This window comes from Arachis hypogaea, chromosome 2 (genome assembly GCF_003086295.3).
Source record: "Arachis hypogaea cultivar Tifrunner chromosome 2, arahy.Tifrunner.gnm2.J5K5, whole genome shotgun sequence".
Lineage (NCBI taxonomy): Eukaryota > Viridiplantae > Streptophyta > Magnoliopsida > Fabales > Fabaceae > Arachis > Arachis hypogaea.
The window spans coordinates 38,915,923-38,942,522 of NC_092037.1; the positions used below are offsets into that span (position 1 = coordinate 38,915,923).

A 26,600-nucleotide genomic window follows, 5' to 3' on the forward strand; every position below is an offset into this window, starting at 1 on the left:
TTTTAATAATTTTAAACATTAATCTTAATTATAAAAATTATATATAATATATATTAATTAAAATCAACCATTAAAATATTTAAAACACCAATGTTCCAAATACATTTAAAAACTTTTCTTCCTTATTATTTCGTTAGCAGACTAATTAATACGCACATAGTGTTTCCTTACTTATTCCGGCCTCAATAAGAACCAGATACGTTCACAACAAAATATTTGAATTAATAGACGTTAAAATCAACATGATGAAGATTTTTATTTTTTATTTTTATTTTTTTGGAAAAATTAGTGCATTAGATATGTGCTTTTTCTTTTTTTTATTATGTTATTACTGATTTGGCCGTTTTAATTTTGTTCTATGCATTATATTATTATTTTGAAAAAGTATTGTTTGGTCTCTAACATTTGAGCTAGATGTTAATTTAGTTTATAACAGTTCAAATATCCCATTTTAATTTCAAAACATTAAGATGATTTAATGTTGTCCCACTATTAAATTTGACACGAATAATAATTAACATGTTGAAGATGTAATAACGTTCAATTTTAGTACGTAAGTAAAATCTTCTAACGATCACCGATATAAATAATTTTTCTTAGATTTGAATCGCTAATGATTAATTGCTACGAAAATTTTATATACAAAAGAGAATATATAGAAAATGTTATAAAAAAGTTTGGTTATGATTTTTTAATACGCAGAAATAAAAAGAAATGACTTAATTAAAAATATTGTTAATATTCATGTAACTCATTTTATTAATTATTTATATCAAATTAAAAAGTGGAACATATTGAATCCATTGAAAAATTTTTAGATTAAAATAAAATTTTTAAAACTTAAAAACTAAACTAGAATTTAGCACAAACATAGACGACTAAAATAATATATTATTCTTATTATTTTATCTTTTTTTATATATCTAAAATAAATTGAAATTAAATTTTGAATCTAATTGTATAAAAACAATGAATACTACTATGTTTTAAATATTTTATTAGAATTGATGATTTAATAATATTATAATTCACTTACTATCGGCAAAATTTATCTACTTAATATATTAAAATTGGGTTTTTCCCAACTAATAAAGGTGACATGTCGATCTTTCGTGAGTCCATTTTCTCTCCAAAATGAATGAAATTTTTCATCCATTCTAAATTATTTTATAAAAAAATATCTTTATTATAATTATATTATAATTAATATTTAATGAATAATATATAATTATACTAATTTAGAAACATATCTTCATTATAATTATATCAAATCAATATTTAATGCACTATTAAACTACTTTTTAATTATCAATTAAAAATACTTTTAATAATAATAATAATAATAATAATAATAATAATAATAATAATAATAATAATAATAATAATAATAATAATATATGATAATGATATGATAATGACATCGGTTGTAGTAATGATGATAAGAATATTTGATTCTAATCATAAAATGATCAAATCTTATAATATTAATAACGTAAATTGATTTTAAATATTTTAGTTATTTTAATTATATTAATTATATAAATATTAATATAATTTTAATTCTTATTCATTATTCAATAATAATAATAATAATAAATTGTAATTGATAAAATTGAAATTATCACGTGGGTAAAATTATAATAATTTATCACGGGTAATCGTAAAAATTATAATAGGGTTACGTAAAATTATTTTTAGCATTAGCATATAATAATTGTACAAGTTATTTTTTTTATTACTTTAACTCGTTATAATTCTATTTTCTTATGATACTTATTTCAAACATTTTAAGTTATTAAATCCGTCCATTATAATATATCTCTACCCCCTTTATATTTCCATCTATGTATATTAGGTATAATATTTTTATTTATTATCCGAAATTTCTCTGATCATGATAGAAGATAATGATTCTAATTATGATGTGATAAAATTATAGAATTTTAACAAAATTAATATATGATGCATAATTACTATATTTAATAAAACATTACCTTAATAATAAATAATTTACATATTTATTTTTGTTTTACTAAAGTCTATATATAATGTTTTTCTGTGGTACATGAATCTAAATTTAAGAGTCAACTCATAATTTTATATTTTTTTACAACTTCATAGAATAAGAATGTATTCTTCATTTTTTATTAAAGTCGATCCTTTTAAGGTACAATTTATAATTTTTTATAATATTTTCATATATTCATTCTATTATATTATTCTTTTGATTATTTATTAATTGTTGTTACTCTAAGTTATTCTTATCGTCTAATGTTCTAGTTCGATTGTCTTTTGCCACAATCGTTTATAATACATCACATCCATAAAATAGCTCATCAAGTTGTCTTCACTGATTCGCGTTCCAACTACATGGATGTAAGCGTTTAAAGAAGGGGCAATAATCTCTACTTTACCGAAGGATGGTTGGATCTACTAACCTATTATGACCGACCTAATGGAATGCGGTTAAAGTTAGCTTTCTTGGGAGGAACTCAATTTTTGATTGAGGAATTGTTTCCACGGAACTTTATAGGGAAAGTTCAAGTTCCATCCCCTCCATGTTTTTTACGTCTGCCCGAAGATCTTCGAAGTAGAGCACATAATGAGATTGAATTCCCTCAGTTTAAGTTCAATTTTGCTAAATTCGTGACAAACTCGGATATGCAATTTCAAAGATTGGTAATATATTTAAATTTTCTTATTTTAAACTTTTTGTTATTAGAATAATTTTATTAATCAGATTTTTACACTTAATAACAGAACTGATGTGGCATACTCTTAAGGTGTTTCCTGATTTATTCCATTTAATTCGTTAAAGTAAATCAATTATAATTTATTAACTATATCAATTAATTAATTTGATTAGGCATTCAAATCTCACCATTTATTATAATTTATATGAATTGATTAATTATAATTAATTATATGAATTAATTAATTTAGTTAATTATATTAATTATTTGATTTGATTGGAGTAAATATCGAATTATTTAATAAATAATAAATATGATAATGAAATATATAAATTAATTTAATTAGTTTATTTTTCTCAATACTATCTATTTATACCAGATCAAATATTTTTACTCATTTGCTTTTTTTCTCTCTCTCCCTTCTCTCCTCTCTCCCCCTCTCTCTCTCGTGTTTGGGTTTAATTTTTATAATTTATTAAATTTTTTTTTATCTTTATTAATACATTTCATTTTTTTATTTTTTTTAAAATTTTTGTTTATTTTAATTGCTTATTATTAGACGCATACTTTTTTTATAAATTTTAAATTCTGATTAAAATTAACAAAAAAAATGTGTCATTTTTATGTTGTTTTTAAATAATTTTACTATAATTTTGTTTTGTAATATTATATTTTATCATATATTGTCTTTTTTGTGATTCACAATTAATATATACATTGTTCGTGTATATTTTTTATATGTTAATGTTTTTATTGATTCTCTTTATTTTATTTTATTTTTTTTGTGTATCTCTTTGTTGCTCTTTATTTTAGTTATATATATTCATTGATTTCTCTATATTGATGCTCTTTTTATTTGAAATATTGTGACAATTTAGAGTGTATGTTGTGACCCATGTGATATTCATTAATTTGATGTATCTTTTTAGATGGTTTATGTTATAATGTGTTTAAGGAGTTGATTTAAAATTATAATATGATATATAAATTTATAATATGATTTATAGTATACTAAAATATTAGGACATTATCATATAGATATTTTTTTATATGTCCGTTAGATTCAACTATATAGGATCTTGAAAATTATGCAATTATGTAATTATTTTTTTTTCATATAATTATTGTATTGATTATTTACATTAGTGAGACTATTTTCAATATTAATATTTATAAATATACTATTATTTATATAATTAATTGAATCATCTTATTTGTTTAAATTTAATTCTATTAAATTAATTATTCAATGTGCCATCGCTATTTCTATTTTTAAAGAATTTTTTAATATTATTTAATAATTCTATTAACATAATAACAATTAAAAAAAGTAAGATGGTAAAAAATTGCAATGACGATAAAATTGAAATACCCGTGATAAAGTTATGTTGATAATATATATTTGGTATTACTAACAACTATGTTAGTAATTACTTAAAATAAATAACAAAATAAGTTATAGGATATTATTTTATTTAAATTATTAATAATTAATGGAATAAAAAGTCAGTAATTATTTTTAAAATAGACATTAAATTTAATTTCATGGTACTAATTTATTTGAGTTGTTAATAAAATTTATAATTTTCGGATTCATATCTACTCAATTTATATATTTAATTAGTGTATGAACCCGTGCTCAGCACGGAAAAATTTATAAAGGTAAAAAAAATGATATGTTTAGATATTTTTTAAAAAAATATAAAATAATTATTATATTAAGAAATTTATAAAATTATTATCAAAATCAAAGTTTAACTTAAAATAGTGAGTAATAATTATTTTACACTTTTTTTAAGTAAAATAATTATACGTTGATGCAGAATTTAAAATAAAATTAAAATATTTATATTAGAATCCTATTTTTTCAAAGACTTCTCTATAAAGAACATTGATGGTTGAATTTGCAGACATTTCTACGTGATTCATAAGTAAAACTTTTAAACCTCTCTTACTCTTAACTCTTGAAATTGCCACATATAGTTGGCCGTGTGTAAAAATTGGTTTGGTTAAGTACAATCCAACATGAGATAAAGTTTGTCCCTGAGACTTATTAATTGTCATGGCAAATGATACTATTATAGGAAACTGTATTCGTTGGAATCTAATTGGGACGGTTCCATTTATTGGTACCATATTCATTCTTGGAATCAAAGCAATATGACCAACATTATTACCTGTTAAGACTTCACATTCTATGACATAATTTCCAAGTTTCCTAACTTGTAGCCTTGTACCATTACAAAGACAACTGGATTGGTCAATATTCCTCAGTAACATCACTAGAACACTAACTTTGAGTATTAATTTATGTGGAGGCAAATCAGTGCAATTTATGCTATTCAGTAATTCAAGACCATAGAGATCTAGTTGACTCTCCATATTCCCTTCATCCATACAAATTGAATTCGATCTAAGATATAATTTTTTCCTCCAAAAATGATAGCCATCAGATGGTTGTTGACCTCTTCAACGATGTCCAGCGTGAGAGCCAGTATAGTTCTTACTTTGAAAAAATCCTTTGAGGACATGTTATCAAAATATTTTGATATGAAATATGAACCAACTCATCAAATACCTGGTCCGAAGAAGGAATAAAAATATCTCCTGGAAGACATATCTCAGATTCACCATCCATATTATCACATATTAGACCATCACAAACTTTCAATAAGCACTCACCAAATTGCTCTGTCTCATCTTGATCTGAAGCAGTCGTCCCTACAAAGAGTCTCATGTTTTTTGTTAGTTTGAGCACCTGACAAAACTTCCAAAGGTAAGACTAATTTGTCTCAATCCTCGTGAAATGATAGAAAGAATTTTCTAAAGTCTCCACCTAGTACATCCACTTTTCCTCCAAAGGGCAAATCTTTGTTATATGTTGGAGAAAACCTCATGATATATCACCTAAGAATTTATCAAGTGCTTCATAGCAGTACCTACTAACTATTGGAGCCTCATCCCAAATTATAAGTTTGGCTTTCAACAACAACATTGCTTGAGGGGAACCAGGTTTTATGTTACATACAGAATCCTTAGTTATATTCAGCGGTATTTTGAACCTTGAGTGTGCAGTTCTTCCATTAGGAAGAAGTAAAGATGCAATACCAGTTGAAGCAATGTTTAACACAACATCACCCCTTGAGCAAATCTCAGCAGACATAAGGTTATAGAGAAATGGTTTTTCAGTACCCCCATGACCATACACAAAGAAAAAACCCCTTCATCACAATACACAGCTGTAACAATTTTATCGAATGCATATTTCTGCTCAGGTGTTGCGATGGCTGACATGTCTGAGGTATTTTTCTTTAAATCATTCCTGTTAAAGTTTAGTTGATAACCCTTTCGGTTAATAAAGAACTATCAACTTCAATTGATAAAGGCAGGAGGATAGTCTTTCAAGATTTTACCATAGGAATGTAAGATCTTGTCTATATCTATTAAGCACAACTGATTAATTTCATCATCTGACATAGTTAACTCTCCATATTATAGGATACTATAAAAATTCAACCAAACTAAAAATGATCAATAATGAAGAACTTTTATAATTGCGATGCAATTATAAAAAGTTACCCCTCATGTTCACTATGGTTCTCTGTCGATACAAAATATCATCTGAGAGTTCAACATCTATCCTAGACATGTTCTGGTCTTGCAATATTGTTGGATGTTAATAGAATGACAAATAACCTTCTAACATATGATCCTGAGGCCCACGAGCTTACTTCCTTAATTCCATCCATGAATTTTCTGTCATCTTACAAGAGTCCAAGGACGAATCATGCATTTCTATACGTAGCATAAATTGTTCCTCCTACTATTCTTATATCTCAAAAATTCATACATCATATTTGAGTATTCAAGAGAAGTCGTTGGTAATATTCTTCGGTATTTGCTGCAAAAAACTTGGTTAAAATCCCACTTTTAAATTGCTAAATGGATTAGGCTATGCGATTTCAATTATTATGTAGCTACACATCTACACAAGATTAATTTTTCTAAAAAATATAGAACAATTCTAAAATTGTATAATCTACAGATTATAACTGCTGAAAATTATTTGAACATTGTTTTATAGTGTAGATAAATTGAATAAAATGGACGTGGGGTACATGCTGTTAAGATTTTAAATTTAAATCATCAAATAAATAAAATCAAAATTGAATATAAACTCGTCATTACCTGCAGATACATGAATCAACCTTCCAATTGCAAAGCCTTGCTTTTAAGGAAATCACTTTAAAGCATCGGCCTTCCAAACAAACTTGGTTAGAAACTCAGCATAAGTCAGACTTCAAGCATAGGGATATGACATGTTCGCCGCCATCCATCCCAAAAATATGGACTTGAGATATTACTCTTTCGACGATATCATTCACATTAGAAGTTTTACTATAAACCATAGGTTGCTAATCCTCCAAATGGAATGGAAGTCTAATCACAAATGGTTCTTTCTCTTGGATTTCATATCCAAATAAACCAGACTGCCTCACATGCTGAAATGTACCTACAATCGTAGTAATTCCTAATTTTGTTAACAACTTGTGTGGCTTCTGACGGATCACCAGTGTTGTATAGGGTAGTTGTTACACGGTCATTGCCCTTGTGTACATACTTAAACAAATACTTAATAGAACTTGTTTGGCATGTGTATTCCACATTTATGTGGCACCCGAACTTGAGCAACAATTCTGGATTTTAAGGAATAATGAACTTATTGTCTAGTACACATTCCCTTTTCTTCACTTTTCGACCGTTATCAGTATACCTATATTTGGAAAATCTGGCTTTATCAATGAGTGTTCACTGTCTAAACTCTTTGGGATAAAACTTTGAACATCATCCATTCTTCACGCAAGGTGAATTCTTATTGTACGGACCAGATGGACCATGTACCATGTAATTTTGAACAGTTCCATGTAGATTTGGCCTTTTATTTTTATCAAGAATCTCAGCTGTTATATGTTTGTCTATGTCATTTGGTGTTTGTGGCTTGAACTCGTTACTCATGAATAAAAGGATATGTGCATGCAGAAGCCCTCTCTTTTGAAACTCTATAGTGCAAACATATGAAAATTGAAAAAGACAAATGAGCAAAACATTACAATATAAGATTTTAATAAGGTGTTGTATAAACATAGACTTACATCCCAAAATTTTGCCAAAGATTTTTTTCCTCTTTTAGGTCATCAATCAAACCATCAAGTTTGATCTTGAAAACTCGACACAATATATCAGGACGATCTTCTGCCTTTAATCCAATGGGAGTCACTTCTCTTTTTATCTCATCACATTCAGGGTTACAGGTCATAGTGATAAAATAGCTAGGATATCCTGCATATCTGAAAATTACAAATGCATCTTTACAATTATTAATCATGTACCTAGGTTCACCGGTAAAAATATTGGGAAGAATGATTCTTTTGCCAAGCCTTGCAGCATCTACATCCCTGTTTATAAGACTTTCATACAGACATTTATATTTATCAACCCTCAACTGTGGTTGTTTATACCTAAAGGATTTTAACCTCTCTGATTTCACCATTGTGTAGGCATCTACCAGAAACTGTTAGAATAATCTCTTTGATCTCAAAATTAACGGAGATTCACCCATCTTTTTCTGTACATAGTTGAAAAGCAAAGAATTATCACAAAGTGATTGTTTTGTTTTTCTTTGTAGGTCTAGCAGAGATAGAATCTGATGTTGCAATACCCAAACGAAATCCATCATCCCCATACGGAAACAACAATGGATATTGCAAGGTTAAATAAGATGGGTGAAAAACATCAATCTGTTGGAGCTTTCTAGTCTGATTCTTTATAATAATATCTCTATCTTTGCTTAGTTCACTACAACATTTTGGGTCTATGGCCACGGTTTTTTTGGTCACGGTAAAAAACCGTGACCATAGACCCTCTATGGTCACGGTTTTTTAGGGTGACCAAAAAAAAAGCTATGGTCACGGTTTTTTTTTGGAAAGGGTGACCATAGAGTACCTATGGTCACGGTTTTTTAAAAAAGGGTGGCCTAAAAGGGTCTATGGTCACGGTTTTGAGGGGTGACCTAAAGGGGTCTATGGTCACGGTTTTTTACAGTGACCAAAAAGGGTCTATGGTCACAGTTTTTCAAAAAAGGGTGACCTAAAAGGGTCTATGGTCACGGTTTTGGGGGGTGGCCTAAAACGGTCTACGGTCACGGTTTTGGGGGTGACCTAAAGGGGTCTATGGTCACGGTTTTTTACAGTGACCAAAAAGGGGCTATGGTCACGGTTTTTCAAAAAAGGGTGACCAAAAAGGGTCTATGGTCACGGTTTTGGGTGGTGACCTAAAGGGGTCTATGGTCACGGTTTTGGGGGGTGGCCTAAAACGGTCTATGGTCACGGTTTTGGGGGTGACCTAAAGGGGTCTATGGTCACGGTTTTTTACAGTGACCAAAAAGGGGCTATGGTCACGGTTTTTCAAAAAAGGGTGACCAAAAAGGGTCTATGGTCACGGTTTTGGGGGGTGACCTAAAGGGGTCTATGGTCACGGTTTTGGGGGTGGCCTAAAAGGGTCTATGGTCACGGTTTTGAGGGGTGGCCTAAAAGGGTCTATGGTCACGGTTTTTTACAGTGACCAAAAAGGGTCTATGGTCACGGTTTTTCGAAAAAGGGTGACCATAGAGTACCCTGTCCAAAACGGCGTCGTTTTCCCCTCCCCCCTTTTCGAAAATCAATTTTTTTGTAATTTTTTTTTAATTCCTTTCCCCAGAAGCCCAGAACGACGTCGCCCCCCCCCCCCCAAAATCCCCAATCCCGCTCCCAAAATTCTCCTTTCCCTCTTGTAAGTTCCACTCTCGGCTCTCTCTCCCTCTCAGCTCTGAACCCTCACTATCCGACGTAACCCCTTCCTTTCACTCTTCATCCTCTCTCCCTCTCCACCGTAATCGCAGCCGCAGTCTGTGATCTGTCACTCTCTCAACCCCCACTCTCCCAAACCCTCACTCATCTGTGCCTCTCACTCTCTCAACCTCTCACTCTGTCAACCCCTCACCGTCGCATCCCTCACCTCTATTGCGTTCAGATACCTACAAAAAAAGGTTAAGCTCTTTTCATGGGTTTTCAATTGTTTCAGTAATTTTTTATATTGATAATACCTGTGTGGTTTTATTTTGTTCAAATTCATGCGTAGTTTCACGATTTCTTTTGTTTTTTAAGGTTCATTGTTTTTTTCACGATTTCACGATTTCATGCGTGGTTTCATGCGTGGTTTCTTTTGTCCTTTTCTGTTTTTCCAGGAGCCCTCAATGCTGAACCCAGTTACTCATTCCAAGTGAGTTTCTTTTCTTGCTTTTCTTTTCTTTTCAATTTAAGTAGCTTAGTTTTTGCAATTAGGTAAGTTTTTTCAATTGTTTGTGCTCTTATTTTTGACACTGTGAGTTTTGGGCTGTGCTCTTTTTTCAATTTAATACCTGTGCTCTTTTTCAATTAGGTAACACAATTATAATTTTTTGTAGATTTCCGGTTTCCTTTAAAGATTATGGCTGCTGCTGTAACTGCGAGAACTGTTCGTGTTGTCATTGTTGTTTTTGATGGACCCAGTAGCTTTATTGCTTAACTAGGTTGGTGTTAATTTATGTAGTTGTGTGTTGTTAACTTGTTATAGTCTCTTGGTGTTAACTTGTTAACTTGTTAACTGCTGCTGCTGCATAAACAGTAAGAATCTCACTTCTTCAGGTTTTTATAGTCTCTTGATGTTTTGAACTCTATAATATGTTTGGAAATTGAGTAGTATCATGCTTTTCAGATTTGTCTGGTGCTGTGTGTTCTTTAGCTTTTACGTTGAATTCTTGCATCTTGAATCTTGTTCTTCTTGATGTTTTGAACTCTATAATATGTTTGGAAATTGAGTAGTATCATGCTTTTCAGATTTGTCTGGTGCTGTGTGTTCTTTAGCTTTTACGCTGGATTCTTGCATCTTGAATCTTGTTCTTCCAACTGTGCTGTGTGTGACTTGCATGACCCTTCACATGGTTTCTTCACAATGCTGGAATTTGTTATGCTCCTAACAAGTTTGGTACCGCATATAATTTAGAATTTTTTTTCAACAATTATTATTTAGGTTTGTCGCTTGTGTTATAGGTAGGTTTATATCAATTGGACTTTGTTGTTTACATAAAGAGGGACATGTATGTATAAGTTTTGGCTAAGATTTTCTTGTTATGTGGCTCATCAAAACCCTAGCAAATACTCCTTGCTGTTTAGTAGTTGAAATTTTTAAGTTAACTGACTTATTAAAGTTTGCTACATATGTATTGCATTATCATAAGCAATTTTTCTCTGTTTTAACATGTTTATTTCTTTTGCTAGCAGGAAGACATGATGTGAAGAAAATATGTTCTATACAAATATCACATGGGATGGGTCTCACACTTTAGTTATCTAAATGTAATTTTTCTTATGTGTTTCGTACTTTTTGAAAAGAGACTTTACTCGGTATTACATGTAATTGGATACATTATACTCTATTTTGATTTATGTTATTTAGACTAAAAACTAAACATATCTAGTTTATAATGAAAGTTTTATGATTTACATTTCTTGTTCTTAGATTTATTTTGTGATTATCATTAATTTGAGATGTGATTATGCTTTAAAAAAAATTAAAGCTCATAAAACAAAACAGGCTATGGTCAACGTTTTAAAATAGGGTGGCCATAGATAACCTATGGTCACGGCCAAAACCGTGACCATAGGCTCTATGGTCACGGTTTTGAAGACGGGTGGCCATACAGGCTATGGTCACGGTTTTCAGTAAGGGTGACCATAGAGGCTATGGTCACGGCCAAAACCGTGACCATAGATAAGGCTATGGTCACGGTTTTGCGTAAGGGTGACCATATAGGCTATGCTCACGGCCAAAACCGTGACCATAGATAAGGCTATGGTCACGGTTTTGAGGAAGGGTGACCATAGAGGCTATGCTCACGGCCAAAACCGTGACCATAGATAAGGCTATGGTCACGGTTTTAACAAAGGGTGACCATAGAGGCTATGGTCACGGCCAAAATCGTGACCATAGATATGGCTATGGTCACGGTTTTGAGTAACGGTGACCATAGAGGCTATGGTCACGGCCAAAACCGTGACCATAGATATGGCTATGGTCACGGTTTTGCGTAGGGGTGACCATAGGCTCTATGGTCACGGCCAAAACCGTGACCATACATAAGGCTATGGTCACGGTTTTGAGGAAGGGTGACCATAGAGACTATGGTCACGGCCAAAACCGTGACCATAGATAAGGCTATGGTCACGGTTTTAAGAAAGGGTGACCATAGAGGCTATGGTCACGGCCAAAACGGTGACCATAGATATGGCTATGGTCACGGTTTTTATGCGTGACCATAGATTTCCCTATGGTCACGGTTAAAAACCGTGGCCTAAAGTGTCGGAATTTGAAAATTATAACTGTGACCATAGAAACCGTGACCATAGGTAAAAAAACCGTGACCATAGACCTATGGCCACGGCAGAATAGGCCACGGTAAAAAACCGTGACCATAGGTCCAAAACCGTGACCTTAGATCTATGGTCACCCTTTTCACTAGCTATGGTCACGGTTTTTTACCGTGACCATAGGCCTTTTTTTTTGTAGTGGTTGTTTGACATCACCAACAATCAATGCAGCCACTTCAGATGCAGATGGCAAGTTGTATGTCCTGCCATCTGTAGTCCTTTTACTAATCAACTTAAGCTTTATGTTTGTACAAATTTTTTGTTGGTGCCTATCTCTCGCATAGCGAAAACTCTTTACCAAACTATTATATTTGTATAGCATGTTTCTTAATATTACTACAATTTTCTTATCCCACTCATTTATAGCTTCATTGGAACTGCACAAAAAAAAAACACAATAAATTTTATGTTATTTTCTCTCACAGATAAAAAATAACTAAAATATTTGACTAGTTGCATGAAAATTACCGAAGTGTGCCTATCAGATTATCAATCTCATTTTCTGTGTCATAGATATATAGCTGGGCAAATGTTGGTCGGAGATTATCCGGAGGAAGTAAGCTACCAATGCTATGCTAGTTTTGGCCCCATGCTTAAAAATTGGAAGAGCAGTCCCATTGTTCACCCCACGATCAATTTTTTCGGCTATTGATGTAAAATAAAACATTGAATTAAATGCCATTATATTTTTTAGGAAATGAATACTTCTTTGATCTCCTCTATTATGAAGCTGAATGAGCTCATCAAGAGGCACAGAAAGTAGAGGAAGCTTGATCTTTCCTTCCATACAACATAATAAAAATTTTGGTTGGGGCGACTATTTGAATTTAGCAAGCCTTTCTTTAGACCACATCCATACTTTACAGTATTGACATTGATAAATAGGATTTTCTATATCCCACACATCTGCTGAATGAACTCTCTTTAGATATTCATTTGTCATACCGATGCAATTTAGTCCATGATGTACAAAAAGATGCAAATAAACATACAGATAATATTTTTACATACTATCTAAAGTTTTTGAGGATGGTATAAAATTATCTTCTATATTCATATCCGATATTGAATCATCATAACCATTCAAATGGTTTCAATAGTAGAAATCACATACATTCAACTCTTTCACCATCTCAATACAGGTCCGTCCGAATAGAGCTGCGGCCTCCTTATCGAACACAACAAAAGTTGTTGTAGCAATACCATAAAAAACAACAAATTCAACTTATACCTATTTTTTATTCAAAAACATCAATTAACACTTGGCCTGTCACCCTTTAGTTACAATAAAATCATAAAAATTATATTCACAATTTAAATGCTCAAACACAAATTTTTTAGGCTGATCAGTTTTCTAGATTTTAGTCCAGCAGATAAGACTTTGGTATAAAATTGTTGTAGGTATACGAATTTTTTTTATGCACTCTATCTCATTTTGTCAATTTTTGTTTTTTTTTTTTGTTGATAGACAATATTTTCATCAATCAAAGCAGTTTTTGTTTTTAATAAATTGTTTTTTATTGTCTACTAATTGTTGGTATTAAGCTAGATATTGCTAAATAAATTAAAAAGAGACATAATCAATTACATAACTATATTGCTTTTTTATGAAAAGATTGCACAAATAAGTCCAATTAGAGTCGTACCTATTAACCACATTATTCACGTCCTTATTACAGCCATTGCAGAAGTATGTATCCGCATTAACTTCTGCCTTCACGCTACAAACACAAGATTTATACCACCAACTTAGAACAGGTTCAACATCAAGAACAGTGGCCAGAACAACATAAAATCCAGCCTACGTAGAAACAGTTTGAAAGTAAAAAAAATAAACAATGAACTAAACATAAAAAAGTAGTTTTTTATAAGGTACTCACATTTGTAGCCGCACGTAACTCCTTTATTGTCTTCCTCTCAGTGGAATATAAAACTTCATCTTCATTAACATACGTCGATTTGCCAGAAAGCACAGACAGGTACTGCAAGATCTCTCTATAGTACACGCTACTTATCAATTATAACGCCATAAAAATGTAGTCAATATGCACCACCATAAATAATTCACAATATTGATACAATACCTTTTTCAAAGCATCACAGCCTCAAGAACATCTGAATTTATCAAGAGCCTAGTACCATACATAATATTCTGTAAAATATTGGTACCTATGTGCAATAATCATTGTTTAAATGAGTTGTATAATTATATATGATAGAAAAATTATCGAATAGAAAGTAACGAAAAGTGTCCTTAGATTTAAAAAAATAACTATAATCTGTGAACCTAATTAATTAGTAAAAATTTTTATTTTAGCAATGAGCTATATAATAAATATTTATTACAAATATAAAATAATAAAACGTATTATATAATAACAAAAATATAGCTTGAAATTATATATTGATTAATTAATTGTTGAGTAATTCAACATAGAATTTACGAAAAAAAAAACTGGTGATACAATTTATCAACGTGTATATAATAATATTTTTTATCGCTTCAAATTTTAACTTTTAGAACGCCAGCCATTTGCCAGAATTGTTATTACTGTTTTCTATAATTTCACTTGTAATTTCACATGATCAAAAGTATTAAAACACAAAACACAGTACTTATAATTTTACTTCCACGACATGTAGTATCTTACTCTAAAATTTAAAAACAAAAATTTAAAAACATATACGCCGTTCTCCATTGCTAGCGTATATGTTTGCTTGCCGTAGACTCACGTTTTGTTAAGATGCAATAGAGACAAGCAAGTCAACATTATGTGGGCCCTACTTTTTTATTTCCTTTTTATCACAATTCGCAAGTTCTATGCTTTGTCTGCTTATTGTATAAATCATGGATTTACATTGGGCTGCCTAGGAAATTAATTTATTTTGCTTACGTTTTAGAATGAGTTTAATTAATAATTTGTTATATAAATTTATTTTATATTATTAATAAATCAAAAATAATGATATTAGTTAATAATACATAGAATAATTCTGTTTAAAATGAAGAAAGTTTTGCCTTATATTACTTTTGCTTACGGAAATATAAAACTTAAAACTCAACAATCCACGGAATATAAAAGGCTAAGAAAATAAAGTAATTTATAAATTATCTTTAATTTATATATAATATAATTAAATTTAATGAATTCAATTAGAATAAATAATAAATTATTTATTTTATTTCAGATTTTATAAATAAATAAACTAATTAACTAATATAAGGAATTACAATTAATGTAGTAAAATTAATCAAGTATTATATACCATAATAAATTACATTGATATTTAAATATCTAATCAAATTAATTAGCTGATATAATTAACTCATATCAAAATACTTAAAAATACACCGTTCTTAATTAAATACTATCTATAGTATATAAACCACATTTAAATCCATTTTTCCATACGTATATAATTTAAAGTAATTTACAATTTATTTGATTGAATATTATAATATAAAATAATTTATAAATTAACATTAATTCATATATAATATATAATTAAATTTAATGAATTTAATTAGAATAAATAATAAATTATTTATTTTATTTTAGACTTCATAAAGAAAAAAACCAATTCACTAATATAACAAATTATAATTAATGTAGTATAATTAATTAAGTAATATAAATTATAATAAATTATATTGATATTTAAATATTTAATCAAATTAATTAGTTGAAATAATTAAGTTATTGCAATAAATTGTATTGAATGAGTTAAAATAATTAAATCGGGAAATACTCTGCGGAGCATGCCATATCAGGTCCATCATTAAGTGCGAAAATTCGATTTTTATATAATAGAATAGATAGATACGTAATAATTTAAAGTAATTTACAATTTATTTGATTCAATATTATAATATAAAATAATTTATAAATTAACATTAATTCATATATAATATATAATTAAATTTAATAAATATAAATTAGAATAAACAATAAATTATTTATTTTATTTTAAACTTCATAAAGAAAAAAACCAATTCACTAATATAAATATAACAAATTATAATTAATGTAGTATAATTAATTAAGTAATATAAATTATAATAAATTATATTACTATTTAAATATTTAATCAAATTAATTAGTTGAAATAATTACGTTATTGTAATAAATTGTATTGAATGAGTTAAAATAATTAAATTGGGAAACACTCTTCGGAGCATGCCATGTCAGCTCCATCATTAAGTGTAGAAATTCGATTTTTATATAATAGAATAGATTTTATTTTACTTTAACAAAAAATTGAGACGTGCATTTTTAATTATTTATTTAGAAAGTATAGCGAAATAAGTTATATCAATTATAATTAATTATCGATAATTGATATTAATAAATTAATTGTATTAATTTATAAGATGAATAATGTGTAACAAATGTTGTGAAATTAATTATAATAAATTAATAATTAATAAATAAAAAACTAAAAGGAACTTTTTATTGCTTTTTAATGGATATACATTTTTATGATTTTACTTTTTCTTTATCTCTTCCTTTCATATTTATTTCTTTTAATTTCTTGAACTAAATCAATTATATTAATTATTTATATTAATTAATTAAGTACTTTTTAATGAGTTATTATAATTGTGCCTTTAGACTATAGGTTAACAATATTATAAATTTTTTTTTATGAAAGTTGTTGAAAAATAAATATTTTTAAAATGTGTCCTTAAGATACAAATTAATTAAATTATTTTTTAATTTAATGTGTTTGATTCATTCAATTGTATTAATTATAACTAATCAATTATGTAATTTTATTTGTTTAGGATAAATATTTTATTATTTAATATTTTATTTGATTCATTAAATTATATTAATCATAAATTCAAATATTTAATTTAATTAGAGTAAATATCAAATTATTTTAAATTTTGTTTGATTTATTAAACCAAATTAATTATAATTAATTTATTATTTAATATGATTGAGATAAATATTAAATTATTTAATAAATAATATATAAAGCAATGAAATAAATAAACTCAATTAATTCAAATTATTATCTTATTATTTTATATATTCCTTTCTCTTTCTCTATTTTGTACTTCGGGTAAAATATTTGTAATTTTTTATTTTTATTTTTTATCTTAATTTTGCTAATATTTTTCTATGATTTTGTTTTATATTAATTCTTTTTTTTATTTATTTTGATTAATAATTATTAAGGGTATTATTATTTTATTTAAAGATAATTTAAATTTTTGTAATATTTTTATAAAAGTTGATTAATAGATTTTTTTAAAATATTTTTTTTGAAATTTTTTTAATAAGATCGTATTTTGATTTTTCTCTTTCATCCTTTCTATTAATTAATTATATTAATATTCTATTACAATACATTTTTTATCTACTTCACACATTATCTTTTCTATCTTCTTTAAATTTTTTTAATTGCTCTTTTTACTTTATTTTTAATTATTTATTTTACTTTTACTTCTCATATATAGAGTTATTATAATTCATCACAGGTTCTTTTTTAATTTAAGTAATTTTTTAGGTTATATATTACCATTGATGCTTTTATTTTGTTTAGTGTATTTTTTTAGTCTGTGTTTAATATAATAATCTGTAAATATCTATTCTATTATGTAAAAATTAAATTTCTGCACTTAATGATAAAACTGTCGTAACATGTTTCTGATGGTATTTTTCAATTTATCTTTTTAACTCATTAAATTTATTTTATTATAATAAATTAATTATATCAACTAATTGATTTGGTTAATTATTTAAATATCATATAATTTATTATAATTACTATCAATCAATTAGTTGTAATTCAAATTGAATGATTATTTTGTTACGAAATTATTATTTCCTAATTTATTTATGGGCAATACATATATTAATTATAATCATAAATTAAGTTATTTTACATTAAATAACTTATATAATGGTCATCTCATTTAATGTTAAATTAAATAAGTCATTATTACTTTTGATTTAGAATTAAATGAGAATAAAACCAGCGATACTATTTTATTTGATCTTTCAGGTTTAATGGGTGTCACACTCAAATAGAAATAGTGACTTTCGAATTTTAGTCTTAACACATCAAAGCCATCTCCGTAACTCTTTTTTCATAAAAGGAATTTCGATTCAACTCTATCAGGGATACAGAAAATTTTCAAAGAACAAAGGAATGGTCTGAATTTGTATGAATTCTAAATGTTCGAACTTACGATGTTGTTTCAGTTCATTGTCATTACGAGAATGACTCTAATCTATACGTGTCTAAAGACTAGAATAGATTAAATATTATTTAAGTAATTTATTTCTAATATTGGTATTTGATTAAATTAGTTTTAGAGAAATTTAAATTATTGACTCAATTTATATATTACGACTATTCTTTTTGAATATATTATTTTTACATTTTTTAATATAAAATTTCTTTTTTTCTGATTTTTAAGTTTATTTTTTTTGGATATATGTATCACCTTTTTTCTCATTTTATATTTCAGATTAGTAATGTAATTATTAAGAAAAATATATTTAAAAAATATTAAAACATCACTATTTAAAAAAAAAAAAAGATACGTGAAAAAAAGAAAAACAAAAAATTAAAACATCACTATTAAAAAAAACTGTTAATATACGTATGAATGGAGTTGGAATTGAGGAATATATATACATATAAAAAATAAAAAATTATTGCATAATTGTAGAATAAAAAAATTATATATATAAAATAAAATAATTATAACAAAAAATAATTAATATATGTGATTTAAATATTTTTAATCACCAGTAACATAAAGTTTAATAAAATATAATTTACATATTTTTTTATTTATGTATATGTATAGAATTATTTATGTATATGTATATATTAAGAAAAACTACAGTAATATATATATATATATATATATATATAACAAAATTAATATATAAGGTTATAGAAAGTTTTATCCAAATTTGACAAGAATAAAACGACTTACATAAAATTGGTTCTCATGGATAATAAGGTAAGTTGATTATTTTTCATGATTCTTTCAAGTGATGTTAGATCTATTTTATAAATATTTTTTGTTTATTTTTTAATGTTTTTAATAACCGGTAACATGGAGTTTAACAAAATATAATTCATATATATATATATATATATATATATATATATATATATATATATAACAAAATTAATATATAAGGTTATGAAAAGTCTCATCCAAATTTGACAAGAATAAGACGACATTTGTCATTATTCTTTCAAGTGATGCTAGGTCTAATTTATAAATATTTTTTGTTCATATTTTAAGTTTATTTGATAAGTAAACCCTTGCACGCGAATCAAAGACAGTACGATTTTATAGATTTATAAGTGCTAATAGCCTCTATATTTAATTTATTTTATCATGTGATAATAACCAATATATTTATTGATGGATTTAACTATTACTATATTATTTATGATCATATTCAGTATATATGTCTGATTTATTGAAAAAAAAAAGTAAATTATTAAAACCGATTAATAACTATTTAAAGTTAATCCAATTAACACTAAATTAATATATATATATATATATATATATATATATATATATAAAACATGTTATTTTTTATTAATTAAATTATTATAATTCAAATTAATTTTAAAAAAATAATTTAAAATTTTAATTTTAATTTTATCACGTGCATGACACGGATAATTATACTTGTAGGAACAAAATATTAGTGATAAGGAAAAAAACACACCTTAATGAATTGAGTATAATTTTAACAAGTGTCAATTTTATAAAATTAAAACGATAATTAAATTTATCAATTAATTCTCCCAATTATTTTTCTTTCTTTTTAGTTTTGTCTTACTAACATTTATATTTTCTATTTTTATTCCTCTCCTTTTTTTACCTGTTATTTAAATTATTTTTTATTATATATATTCTTTATATATTCTTATTATAATTAATTATCATTAATATTAAATTAATAAAAAAAATCTAAATAACATTATTAATAGAATGAATTTAGGTTTGCTAATTGCTACCATTTCATCAATTATTTCTTAGCTTCTCAACCTTCTTTCTCGTGGTTTCATTATTCATAAACCATCCAAAACGTTGAGCCCCAAATATAGCTGTTAGCACATGAAAACTGTTAGTACCTACATATCTGGATTCTCACCTAAAATTGCGTTCAGCTATCGGTTTTTGATTTGACTCAAACAAAAGCCATTGCTCTTTGGGTTTTTACTTTTGAGATTTTTTTCCACACCGAAGTCTCCTTCTTCTTGGTTGGTTTCATTGTCCGAAGGAAAAATAACAACCAACCAAGAACAGCTAAGGAAATTTTGTTCAATTGATTTGTTTTTCATTTTTTTTCCTTCTTATTAATTTTGTTCTTCTCACTAAATAATTTTTTTTTCCTCCCTCTCCAAGTATATTGCCCACTTGATACATGTATTCTTCACTAAGGTTTGAGATTCTATATATGATTTCAACATTAAGATGGCAAACAAAGTCATATGATTAAAGCTAAAATTTGTTCTCAAGGTAATTATTTTGTCATTTTCTTTTGTTTTTGTGATCTTCATATATAAATTTTATTTTATTTTAGTTTTTTTTTTCAATTCAAGCTTTCTTGAAAAGACAAACAAATGAAATGGATTGTGGAGACTGAATTAACATTAAATAATATACGTGGCAAGAAGATTAATTTGTATAAAGATGATTAACAATTATGATGTGATCATGTTGCCTTTTTTTTTTTAATCCTTTCAGAAAATTTTAGTTGAAGATTGAAAGCACCAGCACCTTTTTCATTGGAAGGTTTCTGGTGCAAGTATATTGAGAGACTCATCTATATAATGTCGATCAAAGCGAAAGGTTTCTTTAAAGGACTTAGATACATATCCCAGATTTTTGGTAAGGATAATAATGCTTCACTCTCGTATTGAAATTGAAATTGAAATTTAAATAGAACATTTAAATACATTTCCTTATTATTAGGGGTTATGCCATACTTTGTGCCATGCTTTGCTTTTTTTTTTTTTCCTTTCAGATTTTAATTTATCAATTGATTCAGTTTCTTAGGTATGATATTCCTATAGGAATAATTCATTATTATTATTACAAAGACAAATTTTAGGAGTTTTTTTTTTTTTTTCACTTCACAAAACTAAAAATCGTGAGCCATTGAATAATTTGTAAGGATTCTCAGCAGAAGAGAAAGAAGAAGAAATCCAAATTGGGATGCCAACAGATGTAAAACATGTGGCACACATTGGATCAGATGATCCAGCACAAAATGCACCAAGCTGGGTATAATTCTCGCCATCTCATATCTCTTCTTTCATTCTGTTTAATTTTGTCTATGATTTTAAGTTGCTGTATGCAATATTGCTAATTATCACATCATGTATAGCAAACATGCTACTTACACATTAAGACTTGATTCAATAAAGTTTTACTTTTTTTTTTTAATTTGTAGTATTTATATTTGATAAATTAAATTAAAAATTAATTTTAATAAGTACAATAACAACTTACACTTAGTAAACTAGTTTTTAAATTTAAAAATTAGTTAATTTATGAGATTATATTAAATTTTTTAATTTTAATAAATACAAGTCAATTTTATTTTAAGTATTTTTAAAAGTATTTCTATTTTTTAAAATTTATAAAGAAAAATCTGTAATCTTTTTTATTTATCAAATACAAAATAATAAATTTAAAAAATACAAACACTTTTTGAAAAAGTTTTACTAAATCAAATCTAAAAATCAGTTATCATGTATTTATTTATAAATATATGTTATTTAATTTATTTTTAAGGTGTAATTTATATATGTTTTATATATTTGTTACTGTCATATAATACATTTAACTTTTACTTTGTATTCATGGTAACTACATTTTAAGGCTGATTTTATTCCTAAAACCAGAAATTTGTTATATCTTATATTATTGTGAGATTTAAAAATTTGTGCAGATGACCGAGTTTAAATCAGGAAATGAGCCCTCTTCAGGAACAACAAAAGAAAAAGAAAAAGAAGGTTCGTTTATAAAAAAAAAGAAAGATCAATTACAATTTTTACTTGACATGTATTCTTGAATTCCATTTTATATTTTGTTTACAAAGAAAATTATTCATTTCTTAAGAAAAGTTAATTCATAAAATATTTTTATTCATAAAACCTGAATCGAAATGATAACCAAACTATTATCATTGTGATCAATCCTAAATTTATTACTTACGCAAAGTGAATTATATTATAATGCAATCCACTAGTATATCATCATCAGCATCATCCTTTATTATATTACACACATTTAAGAGTTAACAATTAAAAACTTTGGATTACTAGTTATATATATTTGTTGACAATCTTCGTTTAAGATGGTTACTACAAAAATGTACAGTTTTTTATTTATGTATATTTGTTGCTGCATCATTTAAGTTATAGAGTAATATTTTAAATCTGTTAAAAAATTTTAGTCGAATAATTTAGTTCTCAACAAATTTTAATCATCAAATCAGTTTTTAAACTTTTATTTTACTAGATACATTAACTTTTACATCACTTATCTAAACAATTTAAAAATTCTTAAAAAATTTGTTAATTATGACTTTTATTGAATAATAACAAAGACTAATTTATTTAATAAAATAAAATATTAAAAATTGATTTAATTAAATTATTAGACTAAAAAAATTTTAAAATAGCAATTTGGGATATTGTTTCTTGAGTTATTAATTATTTTCTTTTTCTTAAAAATAAAAAATCAATTTGCTTGTTAGTGCAGGTTAAAAAGGTCAAAATCACCCTAATCATTATAGTTAAAATTTTTATTTAACTCTTCAAACTTTTTGATATTACATTTTAAATTAATTGACCAATTTTATAAAATTTTTACTAAATTCAAAGATTTTACAATTTAATATTTTACATATTTAATTTTTTCTTTGGATTTTACATAAAATCTCAATTGCCTCTATCTTGAATTCTTGATCCTAACCATTTTCTTTTTTACTTTTTTTTTTTATTTACGTTAATAGGTGCAGCAGAAGGCAACAAAACAAGTTCCAAAGGTTCCAAAGTTAGACATTTGATTCCCAAGTCAAGACACCAATCAATCGACGGTGATTCTAACTCAGCCAAGACCAAGACCGCACGTCGCAACCGCTCCTCGGATCCAACCGCAGACTCTTCCAACAACGACTCCTCCGGTGGATCCCGCCACCGTCGCCACCGCCGTGGCTCCACGCAGGGCTCCGAGTCACCCACCAATGACACACCACCGACGGGCCCCAAACCTCGTAGGAAAACAAAGACTGCTACCTCTGAAGACAGCCCCGTAAAGAAGCCCTCTCCTAGAACCCGAAGGGCCTCTAAGGGAGATTCTTTATCTGATATCTCTCTTTCTCAAGAGTTGGGCTCTAGTCCTGGGCCTGAATCTGGGCCCGTACCCAATTAGTCTTTAACTTAAATCATTATACAACATATCATAAACTTGTAATCAAATAATTGGTGCCAAGTTGAAGAGAGGAATGAGTATTCTCAATTGGAAAATTGGTCAAGTATGAATTTCTACCCTTAATTGAATAAGTCTTGATATAGTCAAATAGATGCAACAGAAAAAGGAAAAGGCAAAAAAACAGACATAGTCAAGTGAATTTTTCGTTTGAGAGGATCCACTCCTAATAGAGAACGAGAGAGTGAGAAGGATTTTGAATTTTTGATGCTTTAAAGACAAAGGGCTGGAGGCAGGGAAAAGAGAGTAATGTTTTGTAAGTTTGTAAATTACGATTTTTTATTTTTTATTTTTTATTTTTTTTACTTTGCATTTTTTTAATTGGAGATGTGATTTCAATCAAATTCATGCCATTTTTCCCAACGACATATATATGTATCTTTTTTTCTATGTATTTTATTTATTTATTGACTTGAGTTTCTATTAAATTTGATAATATCAACTATTGAGGGAATGTTAGAGGATTAATATAATTTATTATTTTTAATTAGTAGTTAATCAATGTTTAAAAGTGTGAACTAAAAATATATTGTTGAATTACAAAACTAAAACAAAAATAATTTTCAAAAATAATAAATTATCATTACCATCGAGTATTTCTCTTATAAATTTATTATCTAAAAAAAATAATGAACATGGACAAGAAATACTTCATGATTCAAATATGGAGCGGAAGTCACTTCCCTCATAAGTTCTTTTATCGAAGACTTTTATCAATCTTGCAAAAATAAGGTGGTATCGAAAGCCATTGGATATATATAAAGGAATAGGAGTTAAGGCATGGTAAGACGGCAACAAATAAATAAGAAATAGAAAAGTTTTGCTATGATGCATTTTGAGGCAAGCATTTTGTGCCTTAAGCTATTTTGCACATGCATGGAATAAGGAAGGATATTGCTTTGAATTTTAAAATATACTATCACGATGTAATCAGATTGTGAAGTAGTTTGTTTACCCAAACCCAACTTCTGAGATTATTTTACGCTTTCTCAAGTTCAGATTTTATCTAATTTATTTATATTACTTAAAAAAAATTCTTAGTATATTACACATTTGAATAAATGTTAGATAGAAACCAATAAAATTATTAGATTATATTTGTGCTTATTAATCTTTTCGTATATTTTGTTGAGGTGACGAGTTAATGAGATTTGGATATTCTAATCTAATAAAGTTGGAATCAAGTTGAAAGGTAACTTGCAAAACACTCATATGTATAATTCATTAATGGTGAATTCTATGATGTAGAAGAGATTGTCTTTCTATATGTATAGAAATGTAGTGTCTACTTTCTTATTATGCCAAGTGTATATGAGAGAGAACTAAAAGTGACACTTTACAATAAATGTTCAGATGCAACAGTGACATTTACTATTTTCATCACTCAAGGATTAGTAACATTTTTAAATCTAATTAAATTTAGGTGGGTTAATTAAAATGAGAGAATCAAAGGACAATAGACTTATGTGAGTTGGACTTTTTTTTTAGATTGATTATTGTGGTGAATAAGATTTGGATCAATAAAAATGACTTTAAGTAATTTCAGATTATGATTCTTTATTTTGTTTTTTTATTATTTATTATATTAGTGAGATCTGAGTCATTTAACAGCAGAATTTTGTGTAAAATACGAAAGACCTGTAATTGAAATCGAATTGTGACTCTAAAAGCAATACTTTGAAAAAGTCTAATCATTTTTATGTATTTTCATATAAAAAAATGTTTATACCATTAATTATATCTTTATAATGAAATTATTTGATATATTTCATTCAAATTACATGTTATGATTGTCAAATAATTAGTATATTGAAATTTTGATATCATTATATTTTAATGAGGTATATAAATATTTAATGAAGCACCTTTTTTATATATGGTCAATCAATAATTGAAATTCATTCAACATTTTTTATAGTTTTTTGGAAAGAAAAAATATTACGGTCATATTATTATTATTATTATTATTATTAAATGTTATTGTGTCACGTTAATAAAATTGGTATATATAAAAATAATATACTACAAAAACATATCGCATGTATTATGATATGAAATATTTTAGTATTTTTAATCATTAATTTGAATCATAAAATTAATTTTAATAATTGTTAATTTTAATTATAATACATTTTTAATTAAAATCAATAATTAAAAATAAAGAAACACAAAAAACATAGTACATGCATGTAAATGCTTCTTATTATACCATGTGATATGTATTGTAAACCTTAGTCTACTTGCAATAGATAGAGTATATGTTTTCCTATCCATATTTGAAGCTTTATGAAGTGAATGCAGGTAAGATGCTATTTTTCATGACTTCATTTTTATCCATTCTTTTTTCATAACTATTAGTGCTATAAAAAAATATGATAGCATACAGTTGAATTATGAGTTTAAAATTTAAATAATTATTATTGCGGAAAAATCGAAAAAGAAAATATTTGGACTCATTAATTATTCACACAATAATATAATGATTAAGGATCGAAATAAGAGAGAACTATAAGAATAGGACTTTTTTTGTTTATTTCTATGCCAATAATCAATCTAAAAAAAGCCCAACCCATCTAAATTTATTGTCTTCTAATTCTCTCACTTTAATTAACCCACCTAAACTAAATTTAAAAATATTACTAATCCTTCAAGTGATGAGAACAGTAAATTTTACTGTTGCATCCGAACATTTACTGTAAAGTGTCACTTCTAGTTCTCTCTCATATACACTTGGCATAATAAAAGAGTGGACATTGCATTTCTACACATATAGAAAGACAGACACTTCTACACCATAGAATTCACCTTCATTAATATTTTAGGTGATAGTATATTGAGAAGAAGCTATCTGTCAAGTTTCTCTGTTTCCCTTATTTGTACCTTATATGATAACAGCTTAAATATTTA

At 26.9% G+C, this 26,600-nt stretch overlaps 2 protein-coding genes and 1 long non-coding RNA gene across 6 annotated transcripts; 2 read left to right on the forward strand and 1 right to left on the reverse strand.

Moving 5' to 3' along the window:
- Positions 1-4,544: 4,544 nt before the first annotated feature.
- On the reverse strand, positions 4,545-5,075 carry LOC140176954 (uncharacterized). The gene has a single exon (XM_072208647.1). The coding sequence runs from the start codon at positions 5,073-5,075 to the stop codon at positions 4,545-4,547; it is 531 nt and encodes a 176-aa protein (XP_072064748.1).
- Positions 5,076-9,475: 4,400 nt separating this feature from the next.
- Positions 9,476-11,274, forward strand: LOC112743461 (uncharacterized). Of its 2 annotated transcripts, none has more exons than XR_003171943.3 (4): positions 9,476-9,777; positions 9,976-10,010; positions 10,195-10,299; positions 11,051-11,274. It is a non-coding gene; the product is annotated as an uncharacterized lncRNA (long non-coding RNA). The 2 variants fall into 2 exon arrangements; XR_003171944.3 differs by having other exon boundaries at positions 9,478-9,777; positions 11,048-11,274.
- Positions 11,275-20,255: 8,981 nt separating this feature from the next.
- LOC112743468 (uncharacterized) lies at positions 20,256-24,121 on the forward strand. Of its 3 annotated transcripts, none has more exons than XM_025792680.3 (5): positions 20,256-20,711; positions 20,940-21,083; positions 21,370-21,479; positions 22,150-22,213; positions 23,218-24,121. In XM_025792680.3, the coding sequence occupies exons 2-5, from the start codon at positions 21,026-21,028 to the stop codon at positions 23,634-23,636; spliced, it is 651 nt and encodes a 216-aa protein (XP_025648465.1). In that variant the 5' UTR covers positions 20,256-20,711; positions 20,940-21,025; the 3' UTR covers positions 23,637-24,121. The 3 variants fall into 3 exon arrangements, with proteins under 3 accessions (XP_025648465.1, XP_025648472.1, XP_072073306.1); XM_025792687.3 differs by having other exon boundaries at positions 20,397-20,711; positions 21,379-21,479; XM_072217205.1 differs by having other exon boundaries at positions 20,397-20,711; positions 21,382-21,479.
- Positions 24,122-26,600: the final 2,479 nt, after the last annotated feature.

What these genes read in the sequence shown, in the direction of transcription:
- LOC112743468 (XM_025792680.3), top strand. Translation starts at nt 21,026, where the DNA reads ATGTCGATCAAAGCGAAAGGTTTCTTTAAAGGACTTAGATACATATCC. An exon ending in ATACATATCCCAGATTTTTG is followed by an intron (nt 21,084 to 21,369) that starts GTAAGGATAATA and finishes ATAATTTGTAAG; the next exon opens with GATTCTCAGCAGAAGAGAAA. An exon ending in CACAAAATGCACCAAGCTGG is followed by an intron (nt 21,480 to 22,149) that starts GTATAATTCTCG and finishes AAATTTGTGCAG; the next exon opens with ATGACCGAGTTTAAATCAGG.
- LOC140176954 (XM_072208647.1), bottom strand. Translation starts at nt 5,075, where the DNA reads ATGGAGAGTCAACTAGATCTCTATGGTCTTGAATTACTGAATAGCATA.